General features: G+C 42.0%; 2 protein-coding genes across 2 annotated transcripts; both read right to left on the bottom strand.

Annotated features, from left to right (window-relative positions):
* Positions 1-766: 766 nt before the first annotated feature.
* ppardb (peroxisome proliferator-activated receptor delta b) lies at positions 767-7,168 on the bottom strand. The gene is made up of 8 exons (XM_005914849.3): positions 6,832-7,168; positions 4,177-4,572; positions 3,950-4,101; positions 3,704-3,842; positions 2,743-2,945; positions 2,437-2,643; positions 2,104-2,347; positions 767-1,637 (listed from the first exon to the last, which is right to left on the bottom strand). The coding sequence occupies exons 2-8, from the start codon at positions 4,511-4,513 to the stop codon at positions 1,390-1,392; spliced, it is 1,530 nt and encodes a 509-aa protein (XP_005914911.1). The 5' UTR covers positions 4,514-4,572; positions 6,832-7,168; the 3' UTR covers positions 767-1,389.
* Positions 7,169-9,992: 2,824 nt separating this feature from the next.
* Positions 9,993-19,151, bottom strand: LOC102289239 (DEF6 guanine nucleotide exchange factor). Its single transcript, XM_005914848.3, has 11 exons — positions 18,953-19,151; positions 17,153-17,293; positions 16,854-17,039; positions 15,811-16,038; positions 15,572-15,718; positions 12,769-12,877; positions 12,379-12,677; positions 12,127-12,293; positions 11,620-11,818; positions 10,698-10,788; positions 9,993-10,359 (listed from the first exon to the last, which is right to left on the bottom strand). Exons 1-11 carry the CDS (start codon positions 19,046-19,048, stop codon positions 10,169-10,171), a joined length of 1,854 nt encoding a protein of 617 aa, XP_005914910.1. The 5' UTR covers positions 19,049-19,151; the 3' UTR covers positions 9,993-10,168.
* Between the last annotated feature and the right edge of the window lie 1,596 nt (positions 19,152-20,747).

Raw genomic sequence — 20,747 nt, 5'->3', positions numbered from 1 at the left:
ATAGGGATCAAGACAGAATAAGAGCAAAAGAGGAGACCTGTGCTCACACCAGCAGGGACAGTAACAACAGAAAAGGGGAAGAAATGATTAGAAACGTCTGGATCCTGGCTACTGTATCGCAAGGCTTTTACACTCTATGCCTCACCTTTCAAGACACATCAGCCTGTACATAAAAAGAGCATTAATCTAGGACCGTGTCTATCTCCAATACAAAAGCACCCTACGATATTGGAAGATGTTCTTTTTTCATCAAGTATCCCAGTAATAATGACATGGTTAAAAATGCTGGCTTAAGGTAATTCCTGCACATGAAACCATAAAATCCAAACTCCTCATTGGGGAGAGGTTTGATGGTATTCGTGGTGATATATTTGGTACAGTCTAAAACTAAAACAGGCAGGCATGTAATATGAAAGAACACATATGAACTAATATATGAAACAAGTTGATAAATTCATGTTTTGCCCTTAGAAATACAATCAAAAACTACAAATAATTTGTTACAGAATTACAAAGAATAACCTAACAAATATATTTAAATGGTAAATTCATTATATTTTGGATATCAAAAGGAAGAAAGAAAACATGCTGTCCCTTGTACTTCAATGGGTCATGTATGTATGCGTGTATAGTGTCAGATTCAGAAATAAAATCTTTGCAGCACAGTCCAACAGTTCACACTTGGCTAGATGGCTTTAAGACAAAACCTAAATAAACTGGATCTCACATTTATTGACAAATGGCAAAATGGTATTGCACACATTGCTGCATTAAGAGAGAGCTCTACACTGCTGGAGCCAGCCCAGTTTGTGTTCTTTATACCAAATGGCAAAGTGGTGGTCAGTGATAATGATGATGATGATAATGATGAAGATGATGATGTAAACAAATACCAGCTGCTGCATCTCTCCCGTCAGTTAAGTCTGAAAACACAATACAATCACTTGTTTGTTTGAACGGTGCCACTGGTGTGAGAATGTGAAATGCTTTCCCTTTGCAGCACAAACACAGAGCTGAGGGGAGCGAGGATGAGCTCCCTCTGCACACTGCTCTGGGGTCAGCTTCGCTAACAGGATGAAACAGGAGCAGCCTCATTGAGAAAACATATCATTCTTCCTGTTACGTGACCGTTGTGGGAAACTGGGACTCGCAGCAAATGATTCCAGATGCTCGTCACATGCACGCGCACACAAACACACGCATAACTGTGCTGAGGGTTACGCTGACACTGCGAAGACTCTGCTGATTGTATTAGCACTACCAGGTGAATTTGCCTCATCTGCACCTTAGAAATCCATCCCGTACTACAGTGCTTGTACTGAATGCAGTGTTTCATTATAAAATTCAGTCTGTAACAGTATTGCTAAAAGCAGTTTGTGCTGGAGACTGCTAATACATGTCCTTGTAGATCTCCTGTAGTAGAGGGTGGAGCGAGGTCTCCGACTCAGTCTTTTTGATCTTTTGGACGAGCTGAGCGTTCTCTGTAACCAGCTGACGGAGGTCAGCCATCTTCTGAAGCAGTTTTGGGAAGAGGTAGACAGAGTCAGAGTGATTTGCGTGGAGGTGAAGGTCCAGGGCCTGGAGGATGTTGTCCTGACTCTGCTCCACCTGCTTCACGTTCATTAGCCCGGGACGATCTAGTGCAAAAAGAGGAAAAAGCCTGTGATGAGTCACAATTTATGCTGGGCAAACAAGACATGCAAAGACAAGTTAAAACCCGTTTTAGAATCTTACTGGCATGTAGCAACATGATAGATAACCAGTAGCTGTTATGTGGCTGGTTATAGACAATTTCTTTCTGGTGGAACCAGCCCCGAAAACAGACACCCTCTCTACTTTTAAGATTAGCCTTAAAACATTGCTCTAGGACAAAGCTTATAGTTACAACTGGATCAGCTGAACAACCCCTTAGTTGTGCCGCTACAGGCTCAGTGATTACTTCTAAATCACTGTCTTATCTTTTTCTGGATGCTATAAGACTCGAACCTTGATTGTACCTTCTAACAGTTTCAATGCAGCACTTTCAAAGAGGTTTCAAGAGCTACAGACACACTTCACAAGATTTGAATCTTCATACTTGACCAGAAAGCTGCTCAGGCTCACCTCCACAGAGAATAATGGCAGCAACAAACAAGGCCAGATCACTGTCATCCAGCTCCAGAGCATTGAACTTAACAGCAAACTCAAACTTTGGCTCCATGATCTCACTGAAGGGCTTCCGTAAGCTGCGCAGAAACTCCCGTGTCACAAAGCCTTTGCCATTGGCCACCAACAGTCCATCTTTGTTCATGAGAGATGGCAGCATGGCAAAAATAGCCTCGTGCACACCATACTTTAACAAAGTCACCTGCAGTAAGCACACAAACAGCTGTTTATTTGTGCTTTCCTAAACTTGGATATACTAATAATTCTTTGTTATATGAGACAGCGGCTTACCTGGTCATTAAGGAAGAGGTCCACAAACCCTGGAATGCACTTGGCAAACTCTGTAAGCTCTCGCACGGTCTCCACCGTGGTGCACTGACAGCGGTAGAACACATGAACCCCAATCTCCTTGGCCAGAGGCGCACCTGGAGTTAACTGGCTCCACACCAAACCACTCTCTGCTTTCCAGAGGGTGTCCACATCGTAGATCACAAATGGCTAAAAGGAAAATGCATTAAAGGGAGAAAGGTCTGAGGGAAAAATTCACATAACTGAGTTTTGCATAAAGCCAAGCACGGCTGAAAGACAGGAACATACTGAGGTGCTGCTGGTTTTGCCCATCAAGATGCTGCGGGCTCTCTTCTTGGTCATACTGAGGTTCTTCAGGTAGGCTGTATTGACTTGTTTGGCTAAAGTCTTCAGGTCTGAGCCACCTGGTTTGCTGACGTCCAGCTCCTCTGCGAGTATGCCTGCCACCAGCTTCTTCCTCTCCGCCTCAGGCATTCGTCCATATCTGATTGCTGAGCAAAAACACCCACAGAGACGGTGTTACTCTGAGAGGATATTTGCAACACTAATGAGTTCTGAAACCTCTTTGTGTTTTGGAACAACTCAGAGCATTAACAATGCAACACACCATCCATGTGCTACAAAAGATTGGAAAGGCTTTGACATGAAAACAGCAGATTTGTTTCCTCCTTTAGACACTATAAAACTCTTGGATCTCTCAGGCAGCCCATCTTCAGCTGGTCAAGAACATAGAAGGTAGACTGGCTTCAGGTGAAATTCAAATTCATTTTAAGATTTTATTACTAGCATATAACGTCCTACATGGCCAGACTCATTCCTGTGTAGCAGATATGATGACAGCTTATTCCAGCAGTTGGCCTTTCTGATCGTCTCATCCGGGTCTTTTAACTGATCCATGCTCTTATTTTAAAGCTAGTGATGACCACACTTTTGAGGCTGTCTCCCCTAAACTCTAGAACAGCCTTCGTCAGCACATCAGGTTGGCTGAATCTGTGGTTTTAAACAACTGCCCATTATTTTTGGCTCTTGTTCTTCTAATGCGTGTATAGAAGTGCACATGCAAGAATGAATGCATGACCACATGTTTGACTTTACATTTCTATGACTGGACATGCACAGTTATCTTTAATGTGCGGTTTTACTCAAACAGTGAAGCACTTTGTAACTGTGTTTTAAAAACTGCTATACAAATAAACTGATCATCATCTTAGTATTTTAAGTGAATCTCAGAAAACACTTAAGCCCTCACCATCGTGGGACATTCCCAAAGACAGGCACTTCTGGAAGCGACAATATTGGCACTTGTTACGATTTTTCTTCTGAATCTTGCAGGAACGCTCACAGCGCTCATATTCCAGTTTCATCCGCACAGTACGCCGGAAAAAGCCCTGCACAAAGCAAAGCACATCTAGTTAAGCAACTCACAAAGTGGGGTGGGGGGGCACAGAACTTCCCACTCAATAATCTGTTGTGGGTAAAAGAAAAAATGTTTTACCTTGCATCCTTCACAGGCATGTACGCCGTAGTGGAAGCCAGAGGCCTTGTCCCCGCAGACCTTACACTCCACACTGATCCCGGAGCTTGTGCTGTCCTCTTGGCCCAAACGCAGCTGTTCTGAGAGCGAAGGTGATGAGGTATGGGACAGGTCTGCATATAACAAAAAATAATAGCATTTCAGTTCAAGTACATCTTGTGAAAATTTCAGAGAGTGGAAAGTCTTACCTGTGTAGCTCGATGATGCGCTGCTGTTTTGCTTGTTGCCACCGTTCTCCTGATCTTCCCCTTCTTTCCGTCTCTTCTTCTGGTCCCTTTTCGGGTATTTAGAAGCAGGGACTACCTCCTTCTCCTCCTTCTCCTCCTCATCTTCACTCTCCCTGCGCTTTAACTCTTTCAGATCTGCCACCTCGGAGACGCTTGTCGCACCACAACTGTCCGAGCCTACAGACTCTGCCTGCGGTGGCGTCCACCTGACGTCAGCTGCGTCCTGGGGGCACTTTGGCTCACAGTAGCCGTTCACCCCGTCATGCTCCTCTGGGGCAGTTTGTTGAAACCCGTCCATGGTTCCTGTTGCAGCTGATTCAGCAGCTCATCTCCTGTCACGTAGCCACCATAGTTGCACTATTTAAAAACAGAATCAATCTACTTGAAATACACCTTACTAAAAAAATATATCTGTTAACATGAGGTTTATTTACACAACTAGAAAGAATAGCTAATCACACTTTAGAGCCCACATATCATCAAGGGTTCCATTTAATCCAGCATGCCAGCGGTTAAGAGTCCAGTTTCAGCTTGCCATAACAAACCAGCAAAGCCAAAATAGAGCCCTATTTTTTTTTTAAATAAGCACACGGGTGAAACTCACATAAGTCTTGTATTCAGTTTAGTATAGCAATAATAAATGAGATGAATGCTGTTCAGTAATCTTCAACAGAGTTTGTTTAGGTGCCTTTCAGTCAGTTAGGTTTTGTTATAACAGCCAGGGAATGTCTTTTAAAGAAATAAGCTCATGACCTGAGACACAGATGTTATGGAATCACGCCTCAGTTACTTCAAAGCCAACGGAACAGACAGACAAGACAATAATAAGGATATATCTACATTTTCAATCCTGATTTAAAACATCACAGAGCACTTTACAGGAATATTAACACAGACACTGTTTGGGGTAACTGTTGCTAGGTTCGGTTAGATTTAAATACTTTATTATAAATGAAAGATTGATTTGCTTATTTGCAGCACTGTCCAGAAAAGCCTGTACATACATCCAGAGATGCCATCTCAGTATTACTCAGTAATTACATATTAGTTAGCAGCATGTAGAACGAAGCCGTGTCTAACAGTCACACTTAAACAGGGGTTTTCCTGGCTCAAAAAGGGTGGACTGTGCACATAAGGACAAGTGGTCTGCAAATAGTTCCGACGAAAAGTTTTCTGTTACCTGCATTTTCCTGTTATCTTTTGGCCTTTTTATGAACCAAAAATGTATTTTTAAATAAAGAAAAATCAAACACCACTTGAATAAACATGTTAAAAATCACAGTCCTGCGAGCTTTCCCTTTATTGGAAGGTCAAAACCTCTTTGGTAACCACTGTAAGTTCAAAGCAAAAAGCTACTTTCAGCTTCTCCCTTATTCATAATAAGTTGCCACAGCGGGTAGCCTCTTCAGCAGATTTTTTTCCTCCTCCAGATGGCAAAAGGACTGCCACTCATATAGTGCCTTTCTACTTAATTTGAGCCCTCAAAACACTTTCTACTACAAGTATCATTTGCCTAATAACACACACACACACATATATATGTAAAATTTTGCATTACTTCACATAATAAGATGTTTAGTATATGCCTGTGGTACCTTTAACAAAGTTATTTTTTATAGTAGATTATATGGAGATTATCTATTCTTTATGCAGCTGCAACACAATGATTTTCATTGCGGGATAGAGTATCTATCAATTTGTGCACCGGTGTGGAAAAAAAGAAGCTGAAATACTACTTTCAAAATCTTCAGTTTCATAATGAATATTCATTTATTTTGCCCCTGGAACATAACAAAAGCAAGAATTTCACAACGGCTGCATCACTTTTAATCAAAATAAGGGCCCACCGCATTTCCAGCACAGTTCAGCCAGTAGATCGTAATAGTAAGGGCACTAACTTTACCTCTAACCGAGCTTGAAGACATCTGTATTATTGTTTGCCTCACTTGCGATGGGGTGCGGGGGGTATTTGGCGGCTGCTTTTAAAGGAACAGGGTGCATGCACTATGTACACACTGAGCAGTGCAGCTTGCTGATGGAGGCGGTGGGGGAGAGGGCTTTGGGTTGAGGGTTACAATTTTTTTTCTACCCCGGGGCCCTCTAGCGGATTAAAAAGTCCTTGTTTGTAGCTGTGCCTTAACAAACAGCTACAGTGTTTACATATTAGAAATAAATGTTGTTGTTGTTTTCCATAAAGGACACACTCATTGTAATTCAAAGGCTACGCGCTGTTTTCATAATGCTTAACACCAAATTAGGGGTGTTAGGACTTGTCCAGTAGACAACCTGTCACACTGGTTCTCGGAAGTCTCTGCTAACATTACCGTGTAACTGCATGAGTCACTGACAGGACTGTAACTGGATACAAGCGTTTGAAAAATGAAAGGACAACCGAGTTACAGACATGGCTGCCGCCAAACTTTCTTATCTCACTTAAAGTTTAAACTGTATAGGCTTTAAAACTGAGCTCGTTCAGCCGTCGGCTCGGTTAGCAGCTAGTTAGCCACTACCTTGAATTGTGACTGAGTCCTACTATCAGCTAGCCGTTAGCACGGCTGACCCAAATTCCCGTTTGTGCCTTTAAATCACGTTAGCTATCCTACCAGGTTAACTTACCTCTCCCGGTTGTGCTGCTGCTTCAGAAGATGTTTATGCCTCCCGGCTGAGGTAAACAAGCCACAAAAGCAGTCCCGAGTCCCGTCCCGGATCGATCGGCTGTTGACAAGTTTGTTTGCTTGAAGCTGGAGTTAGCGATCTGACGTTAGCTCTTGCTGTAAGCTAACTACTATAAACTTAGACCGAGTCAGGCCTCCGTCCATGTAGAAACCGGGCTGACGAGACGGGAAAAACAATGTGGAAATCTTTGTGGGCTACCATGTCACATGCGAATAAGCGGAGTTAACTAGTAATCCCTCCCCGAGTCTATCCCTGGCTTTGCTTTTACTCTGCTTTGGTTTGGTTTGCTTCACTCCCCTCTCTCCTCCCCCTCCTTCTCCCTCGTCACATGCCACAGCACAGCGCCCCCGCTGCACACATACACACAGAGCGCACAACCGACTGGATGTAACTACTGCAAACAGAAGAGTCAAGGTCTCGGTTGAGTTGTTTTTGACATGGACATATATTCAGCTTTGACTGACATTGACCGCATCTGCCTTAATGGAGGCACACAAAGAGCACGTGGCTGAAATCCGTGTGGGAAAATGTGCGATTTATAGCTGTAGAGACTGAACTGGGCTGCACGCTTTTGAATCTGAATGAAATGGGCTATTGTTACTCTCCACTACCAATTAAAGAGCCTTTGAGGAAATAAACATGCCTTACAACTAGTTTATACATATATAATCAACTTTACGAGAAACCGTAAGTGACCATGTATCGAAGAAGAGGTTTTATTTTTCGTTGGTTTATATTTCTAAATTAATTTCTGTTCAAATAAACATTAAGGCAACATCTAATATTAAGAACGACATAATATACAAGGAGGGAGGGTAGCAGCTTATTTCTCCTCTCAGCTGACACTGCTTAAAAATGTAGCACTCATAAGAAAAATAGGTTGTCTCATCAGCTGTTTCGGAAGCTTGTTTCTGCCACAGATTTATTTTATTCATTATTTATTTATTTATTTTATTTTTGTCAGTTTGGGGGGTTATGAATTCAAAATGTCGAGTTTGGGGTTACTATCTGAAAAAAAATGAGTGAGAAATCACAAAGTATCTAAGGAATAACTCCAAATTTTGCCCAAAAAAGCAAAAACAGAAAACAAAGCAGTTTTTTATGCAGAAACAAGCTTCCATTTAGCGCTGTATGCCAAATGAGAGACACAGCTTAGATTTTGCTCACCAGAAACTGCAGTGAAGAGAGATTTTATATAGATGATATCTCTAAATTAACTGTTGTTTAAATAAACAACTATCAGGCAAATCTAATATTAGGAAAATATTAGAGTGATTATTCAAAAATTGAAAATAAAAAAAACAACCATAAAATAGTCATCAATTGCTCTCACTGTGCAACCTTTTGGCAACATTTTACTTTAACTTCCTACATTTTTAAACCATTATCGGTACTTTCTACTTGTTACTTTTGGTTTAAGGCATTTGAAGAGAGTTATTATTTCGTCAGCGTGGGCCTTTAAACATCAAACCGGGTCTAAACAGTAACACATGAAAGGCAGTCCTGTTCGTGTAATAATCACCAGGGTATGTGGCACAAAAAGAGAGGAAACAAGCAAAACTGTGTCCCAAAGTCGGAGGTTAAACTGGGCTGGTATTTTCAGTTATTTATTTATTTTTTGGCACAACACGACTGAGGCTGTCCATAAGTTGCGGTTGTTGTACTTCCGGCCCTGCAAAAAAGGAGCGAACATAAAACGAGTAATATTTTTTTTAAGTGGCAGGTAATTTCAAATGCAATTTTTCTATCCGATTAACAAACAACAGCAAACACACAAGCTCAGTGGTGTTTGATAAACTGGAAGATTAAACAGTGTACTGTCAGTAGAGGATGGAAATCAGCCAGGACAACTCATGAAATTCAGGTGTGTAAATCCACAAGGCGCAGTAAACCTCAGGGCAGCTGCAGCAGCACAGGTAAGCAGATCACAGCCTCATTTTTTCTCTGCTTGTGTTCTTCTTAACTGATTCAAGCCGAGCCTTTATTAGAAATAACATTTTAACAGAAATAAAGCTGGTTTTCCTATCTACTAATATTATTTCATTATTACATTAATATAGCACAGGGTTCAGTAAGATGTGCACAAAAGTAGGTGGAAGAAATGTTCTTCAAAGAGCTGCTTTTTACTCGCTTACTTTGAGAATATTTCAGAGCCAGTACTTTTCCACTTTTACTTGAGTAAAGACTTGGAAACAGTACTTTACTGGAGTATGTTTCAAAACTACTATCTGTGCTTCTACTTGTTGCCACCTCTGATTAAAACTGTGCATTAGTACACTGGCACATACAGCAGTTGGCCTGCAGTTTGCATTACCTGTCAGGGGATGTCTCTGTTTGCTCATGTGAGCCAGCTGAAGGTTTTGTCCCCGGAAGGCGTCAGATTAGTCGGAGATGACACATTTAAGGCCTCAGAAGTGAAGCAGACAAACTCAAACCGAAGCGGATGTGCAGTGTGCAACTTCAGCAGTGTCTGCGACTCTTACTTCCACTCCGTGTGGTCTTTTGCATTTCTGTCACGTCTGCGTCACTACAACTTGTTTTGCAAACTCTTATTTAGCTTTTCCACTGTGTGAAGCACCAGCTTAAGATTTGAAACAAAAAGTTGCCTTAAAGTTTCTTTGAATTGCACAATGCACTAAGTTTAACACAGTAAAGATGCAGGTACGGCTTCAAACTTCACTCTCTTTATTTACAGTAATGTTAAATGACATTAAAAACAGGAAGGTCATGACAGTTTTTTTTTTTCTTTCACGCCTCTTCTTTCTCTTTCCTGTTTATGAGGAGTGAAATTGTGGTAAACTTTAATACTGAACCAAGTTTCTAGATCAAAAAAACCTAAGCCACCTCCCACAACCTCGAAAATTGTGCCAATAGAAATGAAACATTGGTATCCGTCTAAGTTACAGAGCTGCACAAAAATGAGCTTCCTGTGTGCGTGTAGGCTTTTCTCTTTGAACACCAGAGCTAACCTTGTACTTTCAGGATCTTTCTTACCGCTCATTTTCTTTCCGCTGAGGTATCAGTTACGTTCACGTCAGGCCTCACACAGGCGGCAGAAAAGGATTATTTGAGAAGGGGAGATATTGGAAAACGCACTCTCGTTAAAATGTTTTTAAACTGTTGCTGTCTGTGATACGAGGTCAGTAATATTTCAGCATTTAGTAGACGTGGTAGTACGGTAAATTCAGCTATATCCCCGCCGCTTTCATATTGTTCACAAACATGACAACCATCTCTTGCCCTTCCTGTGACGAGGCAGCCTCTATGACTCATCATTTTAGGGGATATCCATGTCGCCATTAGATGCATGAGAGTGACGTTTGTCTAAATCACATCCAGCTCTGCTGTCAACATTTTCTTTGCTCTCCTCCCGATCCCCCGATCCCGAACTCCTGAGACGCAGCCCGGGGTCTCGCTGCGTTGGGATCTGGAAGCTCGTGAAGGAGCTTCCCAGCGATGGTCTCTTCTCTGAAAATGAAAACAACAAAGCGGACAACTGAAATCAGACTTAGGCTGAAACAAAAACCAAAAATAAAAACAGAATTCACAGTTAAAATAAAGTATAGTATCGAATTTAAGGAAGTATATTTGCAGAAGTTCAAAATGAAATATATGAACCACCTATTTTGACCTAAACTTCACAGCCCCTGAGCTAAGCAAATGGTCACATCAGTCCTGGCTGCAGCACAACAGGGCTAGAAGTGGTTAACACTTCTCTGCTGGTATAATGCAGCGAGACACATTTGAAAATCTGGTCTTGAAACGGTGCATGTCTGTCATGTCTCTGAGCAGGCAAGGACACATACCGCCAGGTCCGATCGGCCGCATCAGTCTGTTCATCTGGACATTCCAGTGTTTGACGTTGGTGCTCGCCTGCCGAAGTTTCCTCTGGGCGGCCTGCCGGAGAAGAAGAGCTTAGCGGCTACTGATAAACAAGTGAACTGACAAACGCTTCCCAAAAACCTCGGTCTGTTGAAAAGTACCCAGAAGAGCCACTAAGACGTGAGCTCGCTTCCTTTTTGCTCTTTGTCTGTGACCTGATAAATAAACAAAGTGCTGCTGGTATTTTAACCACTAAAACTGGTCAATTTATTAAAAAGTTAAACTTTGCATCTCAATAAGGTTAAGGTTCACTACTGCCACTCTCAAGGCCAGATTTTGTCAAATAAAATCAAATATAATGAAAGTAATAAAAAGACAGAGTAGCCACCACTCAACAAGAGAAAAAAATGGTGTCCTGTTTGAATCCTGTTCATAACTGATGTGCTTTTGAGGGACTGATCACGATGGCAGTCTGTTTAGTCTCATTAAAGTCTCTGCCATCTGGCATCCTGTCTTATCATTATGAATTTCAAAGTTATACTTGCAGCACTTCCTGGTTATCTAACTTTATCTGATGACTAGGGACTGTGATGGGCGGGTGGTTGTTTTTTTGTAGCTCGTGAGATGCTTTCGTGTGTTGTTTTAAGCGCCTATTTTGAACTTAACTTCTGTTTATTGGTTTGGTGTCAGATTGTCAGTGACTCTTGCGACAGGACAGCCTCTCGCTGATCTCATCGACACATTCTGTGGTGATTTATTTAAAAACGACAAGCAGCAGAAGCTCACTTCTTTTTTTCCATGTTCAGGGGGTCTGCAGTGGTATTAGGGGCCTGAGGCCTGAGGGGTATTAGCTTCGATAACATGCTGTAACTGAGTTACACGGTCAGTGTCAGGGTTTCTACCTACCACAACGTCCTGGTCAACTCTGTGCCGGTTGGCTCGAACCTCCTCCAGCTGTCTCTGCGCCTCCTCCAGGGCCCGGGATTTGGCCTCCATTTCCTGCTTCAGCTCCTGCTTCTCCCTCTGTGTCTTCGCAATGTACTCCTCCTGTTCCTCCTGCAGGTTCATCAGAGCCTTCATTTTATCCTCCTCCTCAGCCAACAACCTGAGCATGATGTAGAATGCAAAGAAGTTAGACTTTGAATAGATCATTTGTGATAAATGCAGGGGGCTCATCAGCGAGGTACTTTGGACCTGGGATGGGATAAATCGAGAGTGCAATGACAATGGTCTAGGTGGCTGCAGCGTTAAACAACTTCCTCTTTGCAGCTCAACTTCCTCAGGAACATAACGCAATGTGAACTAATTCAGCAACAGAGTTTATTAAATGCTGCTTGTACACAACACAACCTCCACCACCCTGCGCTAAGCTTTTTGCACTGCACACCTGGCTAGCTGCTTAAACAACTTTACCCTGCTTGAGCATAGCGGAAGGCCTCCTCATCAAGCCTGGCTTTAATCTCTTGTTGCAGCGCCTCCTCCAAACGTTTCTGCATCTCCTCCAACTCCAGGATCCTCTTCCTCTGCCTCTCTGCTTCCTCCTCTTTCAAAGCCATCTCTGCCTGCATACTGACTCGGGCCTTGTGACACACAGAAAGAAGCAAGTTAAAGTCGATCTGCATCTTTATGCTTTTAAAATCTTTCATTCTTTGTTTCCATGCTCACCTCCTCAGCCTCACGGAGCTGAATCTCCAGGGCACGCTGAAGCTGTTCGTGTTGCTGGCGCCTCCTCTGCTCATCCTGCTCCAGGAGAGCCTGAGCCTGCTTCTGCGCCTCCTTCAGGAGCTCCAGCTCCGCCAGCTTGCGCTCCCGTTCCTCCTGCAAGGCCCGCAGCCTCTGCAGCTCCTCCTCCTTAGCCTGTCGCCTTTTTTCCCGAAGCTCACGCTGTTCACGTCGCTTAAGCTTCAGATCTTTGTGGAGGGATTTCTTCCCCTCCACATGCAGCCTGATTGCCGTTTGAATGGCTGCAAAGAAGACACTGATGTTTAACATCTAAATAAATAATTAAAGCTTTTAAAAATTGATGTGAATTGATGAATGAGAGTCTCTTTTAACCTGTAGTCCACTCCTGTCGCTGTTTGGTGTCTGACGCACTCATTTCATACGTCTTGGAGAGGGTTTTAAGACAAAACATGCATCTCTTCCCATCTCGGTCTGGCAGCACCTGTTCAAAAAAGGGACACCCAGTTTATCTCTTAATACTGAGTAGTTAACTGTGAATGGTTTTGCAGTTTTTGAGTCTATTTTGTAAAAATAAAGGAGAAAAACATCAATTACAGGAAAAGGACATTTTTCTAACAACTCTGAAAGCTCAAAAAACATCTGCTTCCTATAATAAAACACAATTTCAGCAGCTTCCTTTGAAGTATCACATGCTGGGTGAAGTGATGAACTTATGACTCAATTAGTTATTCATGCAAGAATTTATATTGCCAGGATTTTTGCAATATTGTGGTCTACACTTATTCCAAGTCACCATTGTAATGATCATAATCTGAGCTGTACTTTAAATGTCTTTTATGAACACAATGAGTCATCAGTCACGTTCCAGGCTGGAAACAATATGCAAAACTTTTTGCTCGAGATTTTTCGTAAAGAATCCTCTTGCAATAAGATGTTCCAGTTAAAGGTGTGACCCATGCTTCGATCACAGTAAATTCCTTAGGGATTTATAAGAAGCATAAAGAGAAGCAAGAAAATGTTACAACAGCTTTGCTAGAGGCCTCGGTATTTAATCAGTCCACAATAAAATACAAGGCAGGGATATTAAGAGTGTTGCTAGTTCCCTGGGGCCTGGCGTGCTGCGGTGATCACAACAAGAGAACAAACCTGAGTATTCAAAGAGGTAAGAAGAGCAGCTAACAGCAAAGCACCTGCACAACTCTCATTTCCTTAGTTAATGTGTCCAATGCAGCATTTACACAAAACTGAAGTAGTGTTAACCCTCTGAGGTCTACATCATCTACACAGGTGATAACCTTAACCGTACCATAACCTTAAATATTAGAGAAGGCCAAAATGGAAATCAGTATTTTAAGATAATGACCCTGTATCATCAAGTTTTTGCCAAATCAAACATGTGGTTCATCAAGAAGAAGAAAGAAATAGTTAAAGGACTCTATAAAGAAACAAGTGCTAAAACCAATAAAGTCATCGTAATGAGACTTTGTCACGATTACGTTTTGGCTTCATTCATGCTTAATAAAGTGTTTCATGCTTTATTGTGTTATTCTGTGAAATAAACCCTCATTAGTCCTCATATGAGGAAATACCTTTTGTTTACAGCTGATTCTTACTGTGTACTCATCAAGTCCAACTAATCTCAAAAACCATCGTAAAGACGAGCTCATGTTTCTTGAGGACCACCTGTGTATTCTGTAATAAACCTGGGGTGACGCTGTGTGGACTGCCGAGACAAACGTGAACTTTCATGCAATGCGGGGGGGAAAGGGCACTGCACACCCACGATGAAACCTCCTCCTAATTGCAAAGCACGGGTAGGTGGAGTATCGCTCATCATAGTCATAGTTTGGGGCTGTTCGGCATGCGTACTTCGCCATGATTAACGCCACAATGACTTGCACGCGTGGAAGTCCAGACACCGAATGCGACCAGTCAACAAATGGTCTGTGGCATGAGCTGAAGAGGGCTGATCAATCAAGACGTCCCAGAAATGTTGCAATATTTCACGAACAGCCACAGGAAGCATGTGATGGATGTTGTGACTGCTAAGGGGGGGATCTACAAGTTACTACACTCAGGAATTCACTTACTGCTCTGCGATTAATTACTCAGAGCTGATACAAGAATAGATCTCATTGCGCTTTTAGTCATCTTTGACTGTAACTGGGATGAATTTCAGACCACATTTTATGAGCAATAAATGCAGAGAACCTAATAACAGTTTCCAATTTCCTTCTTGCAAGTGTATTACGCAGTATGATAACTGAGGCTGTGTCCACACGAAAAGTGACCAAGACACCTTAAATAGCAACCGCTGCACTCTTACTTCTGCTTCACTTTCATCTAGGAGTGAGGCTAGCACACTAATCGCCTCAGTTCCCTTGAGCTCTGCGAGATTTGTGAGGAAATCTTGTTTTTAATATGACCCATGGCAAGCTTCAGTTTTCAGTCTTACCTTGTTTCATTATGACACTCAAAATATGAAGCAGTGCCAACACAAGTCAAAGCACTGGAGTAGAAAGATTTTGGATTTTGCAGTTATTTACTTCCTTTTATGAAAGGTAGTTTAGTCATTTGAGAGAGGCTCGGTGTCACCTTTGCTCATCCCGCATCTTAAAAGAAAATCATGAGCCACCGAGTAAAAGTGGGATTATTCAGCAACATTTCACGTTTAAATTTCTTTTCTTTATAGCATGTTTATTAATGTCGACATGACTTGTGCTGATTTAACTGTGAGGGCGGTCTCATTTTCTCTCAGACTCCAAAAAAAATTCTTTGCTCTTGTAAACGTGAAGCAATAATTTTGACTTAAAAGAAACTGAATTATATCAAATTAAAGGTATAAACTGAATGTATGAATTACATTTAATCTGACCAGATTCCAGGGTCTTGCTGGATTTTGTACTTGCTCCCCTTTTTTTGTCTTGTTTAACCTTTGGAGGGACAGGATTTCAAATTTTGTAGTAAGTTACAAGTTAAATCAAAGATGAGGGGCGTGATAAAAAATAAAACTACAAAAAACCCTTAGTGTAGCACCTTGGGGAAGTCCCCGCCCTACACTGAGAACCACTGCCTGAATGTCATTTAAATGCCTGCTTGAGTATTTCTGCTGTGGAGATTTTGTTATTAAGAGTTTCTCTAGCTGTCACAGATGATTATCTCTCCAGCTGTTTACCTCCACGCAGCAGTTCTCATCCAGGGCTATATTGCCTTGGCAGTCCTTGCGGTCCTCTCCAGTGTAGTAGGACAGGTTGCTCGGCTTTAAGGTGAACCACCGTTCCTTCCAGTTTCTCCTCAGCTGGCCTTTTTTCCATAGATAGCCCTGAACGCAGCCAAACCGACACACAGATCACTGAAATAAATCTCACCTGGGAGGAACAAAAACAGTATTCTGGAGGCACATCAGTTTCCTACCTCTTTGAGGACGTCACCAACTATTTCCCTGTACACTTCCTCTATAGCCATGCTGATGATGCTCGCATCAATTCCTCTGGTTACCTTCCCGGAGTTCATCATCTCTAGAAACGTCCAAACAGTAATTCCACTCTGCTGCACTGAGTCTTGAGAGAAGAAGTCCTCTAACTCGACACAGTTGAACTCAATACTCATAGCCATACATACTTTCTTGAGGAGGTACTCCACCTGCATGGAAAGAGACAGGATTAATAACTCAGCTGGACTGTCCCTGCATGCTGTGCTGCACTCAAGCAAGCTATATATTACACCAATCACCTTTGTGTGCAGCTTTAAGGAGTATTTAAAACTGAATTTACCATTTTTAGTGACCATCACCTGCTTATTAAGGACTAATTCACAGTAATGCTTTAATATTACTTTGTTACTACACTTTTATTTGTAGTTTGAATCCTTCTGCTTAAAATACAACCGCAAAAATTGTATCTAATAGTGTAGCTGAAAGCAGCTTTTGCTATTTCCCAATAAGGCTTTCTCTAGTAACAGTATAACCTCACAGTAGCCCTGGCTACACCACAGAGTGCTTTGCACAGTGGCTGATGTGTGAAACACGCTCCAAAATACAACTGGATAATGCTTTCTTAAACTGAGGGCGACAGAAACGACCCTGCCCTTGAAAAATTGGGGCTTTCTCTTGGCAGCGGCTGTGAAGAATACACGACAGGAAACCAAAATGAGACTTTGCAAGTGAGAAACAAGCCCACACTGCTGCATGACATGAGCACCATGTTCCATGGTGGCAAGAAACAAACTTTCAGCTGGTGTACTCGGTGTTTGTAAAAGATCCAACAGCATTTTTAGATCAGAGATTACTGAGTGCAATCTCAGACTCAACAACAGAGCGCGGAAATGTTGAGTAGCTTAGGGTCTAAGTTTGGAAACGGGTTTCTTTTGCCACACACACTTGTGATTTTTTTCCTCTTTCGGTTACATTTTCAATACGATAAACAATGCATCGTACTAATGATAAGAGTTAAACCCACCTCGTCGGGAACCATAACCAAAGGGTACTTGTCCTCAGAGAGAAAATTAAAAAGGCACCAGAGACGAAAAGCATCTTTGTCTGGTAAAATGGTGCTGCTGCTTCGGTCTGGCTGGTAGTTTTTCTTCGCAGTAAGAGTCCAGCAGAGCTCGTCTACGTTTTCCTTAATAAAAGAACCTTCCACAACCTACAAAGACACAAGACCAGGGGTTTAAAAAAAGCTGTCTGAATTATGAAACACATGGGGCTCGCAATACGCTGAAATAAACTGAGCACACTTGTTTGGGGTTTTTTAATCACCTTATCCAGGATGTATTTATTGAGGTAAGGCATATAACCCTGACTGGAAACTGGGCCATCATCGTCATCCCTGAAGTGCTCCTCCAAAGCCACGGGGTCATGTGGAATACACAAGACTGTGCACAGGTTGTGAGACAATACCTGAAGGATCACAATATGAGGATATTTAACAAAGAAAAACACTGAAGCAGAAAGTCATTTCAGTTCTCGTTGTCCAACACAGGACTGTGCAAACTGTTTTATTTGTTGTCCTGTGAGGCTGCTAACCGCATCCGCCTACAAATTAATAATTAAGCGTCTAAAAAAAGAGATTGTACGTCATGAGTTAGGAAGGATGAAACTTTCTGTAGAATATAAAAGGTAAGTGACATGATGTATAAATATATTTATATAGCTGGCTGCTGAATCAGAGAATGAAGGCCAGGGAAGTGTTTGAGGAACTGAACTTTTAAATTTCTGCTGCATCGTTTTTTCTATAAAAAAAAATGTGTTTGCTCAAACATGGAAAAAAACGAGTCACCAGAGTCAGCAAAAAGCTTTAATTTTCTAGGAAAGCTGCCTGGAAAACCGTTCAGACGCACTAGTTTAAGAGTGGAACGACATCGGTAAAGCAATATGACCGTTTTAAAGTTTAAAAAGATGAAAATCGAGCTCAGGAAAACATCTCCAAGTTCTATTAGAAACTTCAAGTGTTACACTTTACTCTTTGTGAGCAGTGGCATCACTGACAGCATCTGAAAAACAGTTAGATTAAAAAACGCTTTTCCTTCTTGTTCTGTTTCTTCAGCTGAAACCATGCAACATCTTGAGGTATCGTGCATTTTATCAGACAGCTAGGTTCTCTGTGTGTTGAGCCATAACCACATCCTGTCGCCAGTCTCCAACGCTACAACATCTGTCAGTTTTGAGGCCAAAGCATGCAAAGTGTTTGCCTGCGAGTGCCTCTGAGCAGCGCGGCGCCTCAGAGAAGGCTGAAGGCACGAGGGGGGATAAGCCCAGTCATGAGGCTGACTCGCTGAGAGCCAGGAGCGCCGGGCGGCACATTCGCAGGAGCGTGGATGTGGCTGGAAATGGAGTCTGAGCCACAGCGAGACCGAGTGACATAACAATGAGATCAACGCAACATACAGTAGCCTCGTTTAGGCTCTGTGGAAAGAGACAACGGTCACCAACATGTGTCCACTTTATCCCTGCTCTCCCTGTGACAATGTCCTTTTTGACGTGTTCGGCCTCATGTTGTGAACCTACTCTATTCAACAGGCTGCTCTCTGGCCCGGTGCTGTGCCAGAGGGTCCCTTTGCACTACAAGCTGGTACATGGAGGCCCAATGTGAGCACAGCTTGGAGATGAGGGCTCCCATTCATGTACAGACTGAGAGCAAACTGTTACTCTCGTGCTCGCGCCGGACAGAGGTGCATATTGTGCCCTCTTTCAGCAGCTGAAAGCATTTTATTCAAAATAGGGGGAACAAATTTGTTCCTTGTTGGGCAGTACACGGCTGAAAAAAAACTGAGTTTTACACAGGAAATGTTAATGATGATGATGTTTTCTGATAAGTAGTATCAGACGTTGCACACCATTATTTCCTGACACATAAACACATAGTAAAAGTAGTAAACCTTGAGATTTAATTTGCTTTGTTGTTGAAATTGCTTTCACCTCCTTCACAACCAACCCGCATGATGTAAAATGCAACGAGGTAGGAAACGAGGGTAAACGGTAAGAGATGAGTAAGTTCTCGGGCAGGAAAAAAAAAAGTTTCTCTAGTTCCATCTTCCAGGTAGACGATCCCTCACTCACCTTCAGCTGAGACTTGGACACTTTCCCGCTCTTCTCCAGATCCAGGGCTGTGAAACCATACCAGATGGATTTAAGCAGCTCAGACCGCAAGTCCATGTCTGCTGCAGCGTTATTTTCTGGTTTCCTCCTCTACGTCTCTTCTTCTTCCCTCTACTGTTGACACGGGTGACAGGCATACACCCACGCTGTGCTGCTGCTTTCAGGCAGGCATGGGGCTTTACTGTTCTGCTGGCAGCGGCACCTGCTGGATTACAGTGGTCAGTGATGAAGAGGGAGGGTCTCGCTGTTTACCGCAGCGTCAGATCTTGCCCTGCAGTGGCAGAAGCGTTTTAATCCTTAGAAAATTTTAAAAGAAAAAACTCCATTATGCATTGCCTAGAAATCTACAAGTATCTTGCTAGGTTTAGTAGTGTACTTATGCGCCTGTGCAAAAAGTGTTGTTATTACAGTTTTATATTTTTAATGTTCTAAAGTTATATCACTGATTTACTGAAAATCTCCATCCCCTTCCTGTGCACCTTGGACAGAAAGTAATTTGCCATTCATTATAAAGGTTTATTATTTCAGTTAGTAATTAGATGGGCTCCTGGCAGTGCTGCTTTTACTTTCATTTCTCTGTGAAGTAATCTTTCAGTTTGTTTTCAAGGTCCTCCTTATTTGGGTGATACCTGCACTGATGTGTGAACATAAATAAGGCATAAAGAGCCAATTAAGTGACAGTGAATGATAATTGGCCTTGCATGTGTATAGCACCTTTCTGTACAGTTGAGCACTCAAAATACTTTTTACTACAAGTCTCATTCACCCAATCACACACGTTGTTACAGTACTTGCATCAATGTCCAAAGGCTTTCTAACATTCACAGCACGCTCACACTGGGATTACACTGGTGGAAACTCGGGGTACCTTCCCCCAAGTGTACTTTGCCACATGGATTGATCCACTGACCTTCCAACTAGAGGACCCACTTTGTTACCTGAGTCAAGGCCACAGAGCATCTGCAAAACAAGCCCAAATCATCACCCCTCCACTGGTGATGTTACCCGCTGTTCTAGAAATCTTCTGGTTTGTTCAGATATCATTTTGCAATCAAAGCTGTGCTCCCATGTTCTTTTGAGAGGGAAGAGGCCTGGCAGCCCTACCAAACAAGCCATACTTGTTCAGTCTTTTTCTAATCGTACTGTCACGAACTTTAATCTTTAACATGCTGACTTAGGCCTGCAGAGTCTGAAATGCAGCTCTTAGGGGGTTTTTTGCAGTTTCTCTAACCTTAGGGTGAATTTTCAGGGATGATTAAAAGATTTTTGGGCAGCACAAATTGTTTCTCTAAGATCACTGCATTAGCTTTATGTTAAGTTAGCTTGTCTCATCGCTACTTTAGCAACTGTCTGTTAAATGTAGACTTCTTGTTAGCTAAGTTTAACTTATATTGTTTATATTTGCATATAAAATACTAACCAATGCAGAATGGCTTGGTAGCTTGACTTTACCTTTAGTGCTGTCCAATGAATTTAAGAACCTCTGACATCAATATTCAAATATGTAAATTAAAAACAACAACAAAACAAAACCATTACGTCAGTAACTGACGTGATCCCATTGATTTAAACAATGTTTATATTAAAATATCTGAAAATAAAATAAAAATAACAAAAAAAATCTAAAATTCTTCTAATATTCCTCATGATTTGTCAAATAAATCAAACTCCACTTACTTTAGCTCTGGAAGTCTATATACTTGAAATGGCTCCGCTTTATGTAGATTGTATTATTATTATTATTATTATTATTATT

The sequence above is a fragment of the Haplochromis burtoni genome, unplaced genomic scaffold (genome assembly GCF_018398535.1).
Source record: "Haplochromis burtoni strain Fernald_Lab_line unplaced genomic scaffold, NCSU_Asbu1 Contig_9, whole genome shotgun sequence".
NCBI lineage: Eukaryota > Metazoa > Chordata > Actinopteri > Cichliformes > Cichlidae > Haplochromis > Haplochromis burtoni.
The sequence above is the reverse complement of the archived record's forward strand: the minus strand, read 5'-3'. Positions and strand labels throughout refer to the sequence as shown.

Bases quoted from the DNA above. Each gene is read 5' to 3' on its own strand.
- LOC102289239 (XM_005914848.3), bottom strand. From the start codon at position 19,048: ATGGACTTGCGGTCTGAGCTGCTTAAATCCATCTGGTATGGTTTCACA. The intron at 11,819-12,126 runs GTAAAGTTGTTT...CATCATGCTCAG, and splicing joins TTCCGCTATGCTCAAGCAGG to GTTGTTGGCTGAGGAGGAGG. The intron at 10,360-10,697 runs GTATGTGTCCTT...TTTCATTTTCAG, and splicing joins GCGGCCGATCGGACCTGGCG to AGAAGAGACCATCGCTGGGA.
- ppardb (XM_005914849.3), bottom strand. From the start codon at position 4,513: ATGGACGGGTTTCAACAAACTGCCCCAGAGGAGCATGACGGGGTGAAC. The intron at 4,102-4,176 runs GTAAGACTTTCC...TGTTATATGCAG, and splicing joins CGCATCATCGAGCTACACAG to ACCTGTCCCATACCTCATCA. The intron at 1,638-2,103 runs GTGAGCCTGAGC...TTTTTGCACTAG, and splicing joins TGCCATTATTCTCTGTGGAG to ATCGTCCCGGGCTAATGAAC.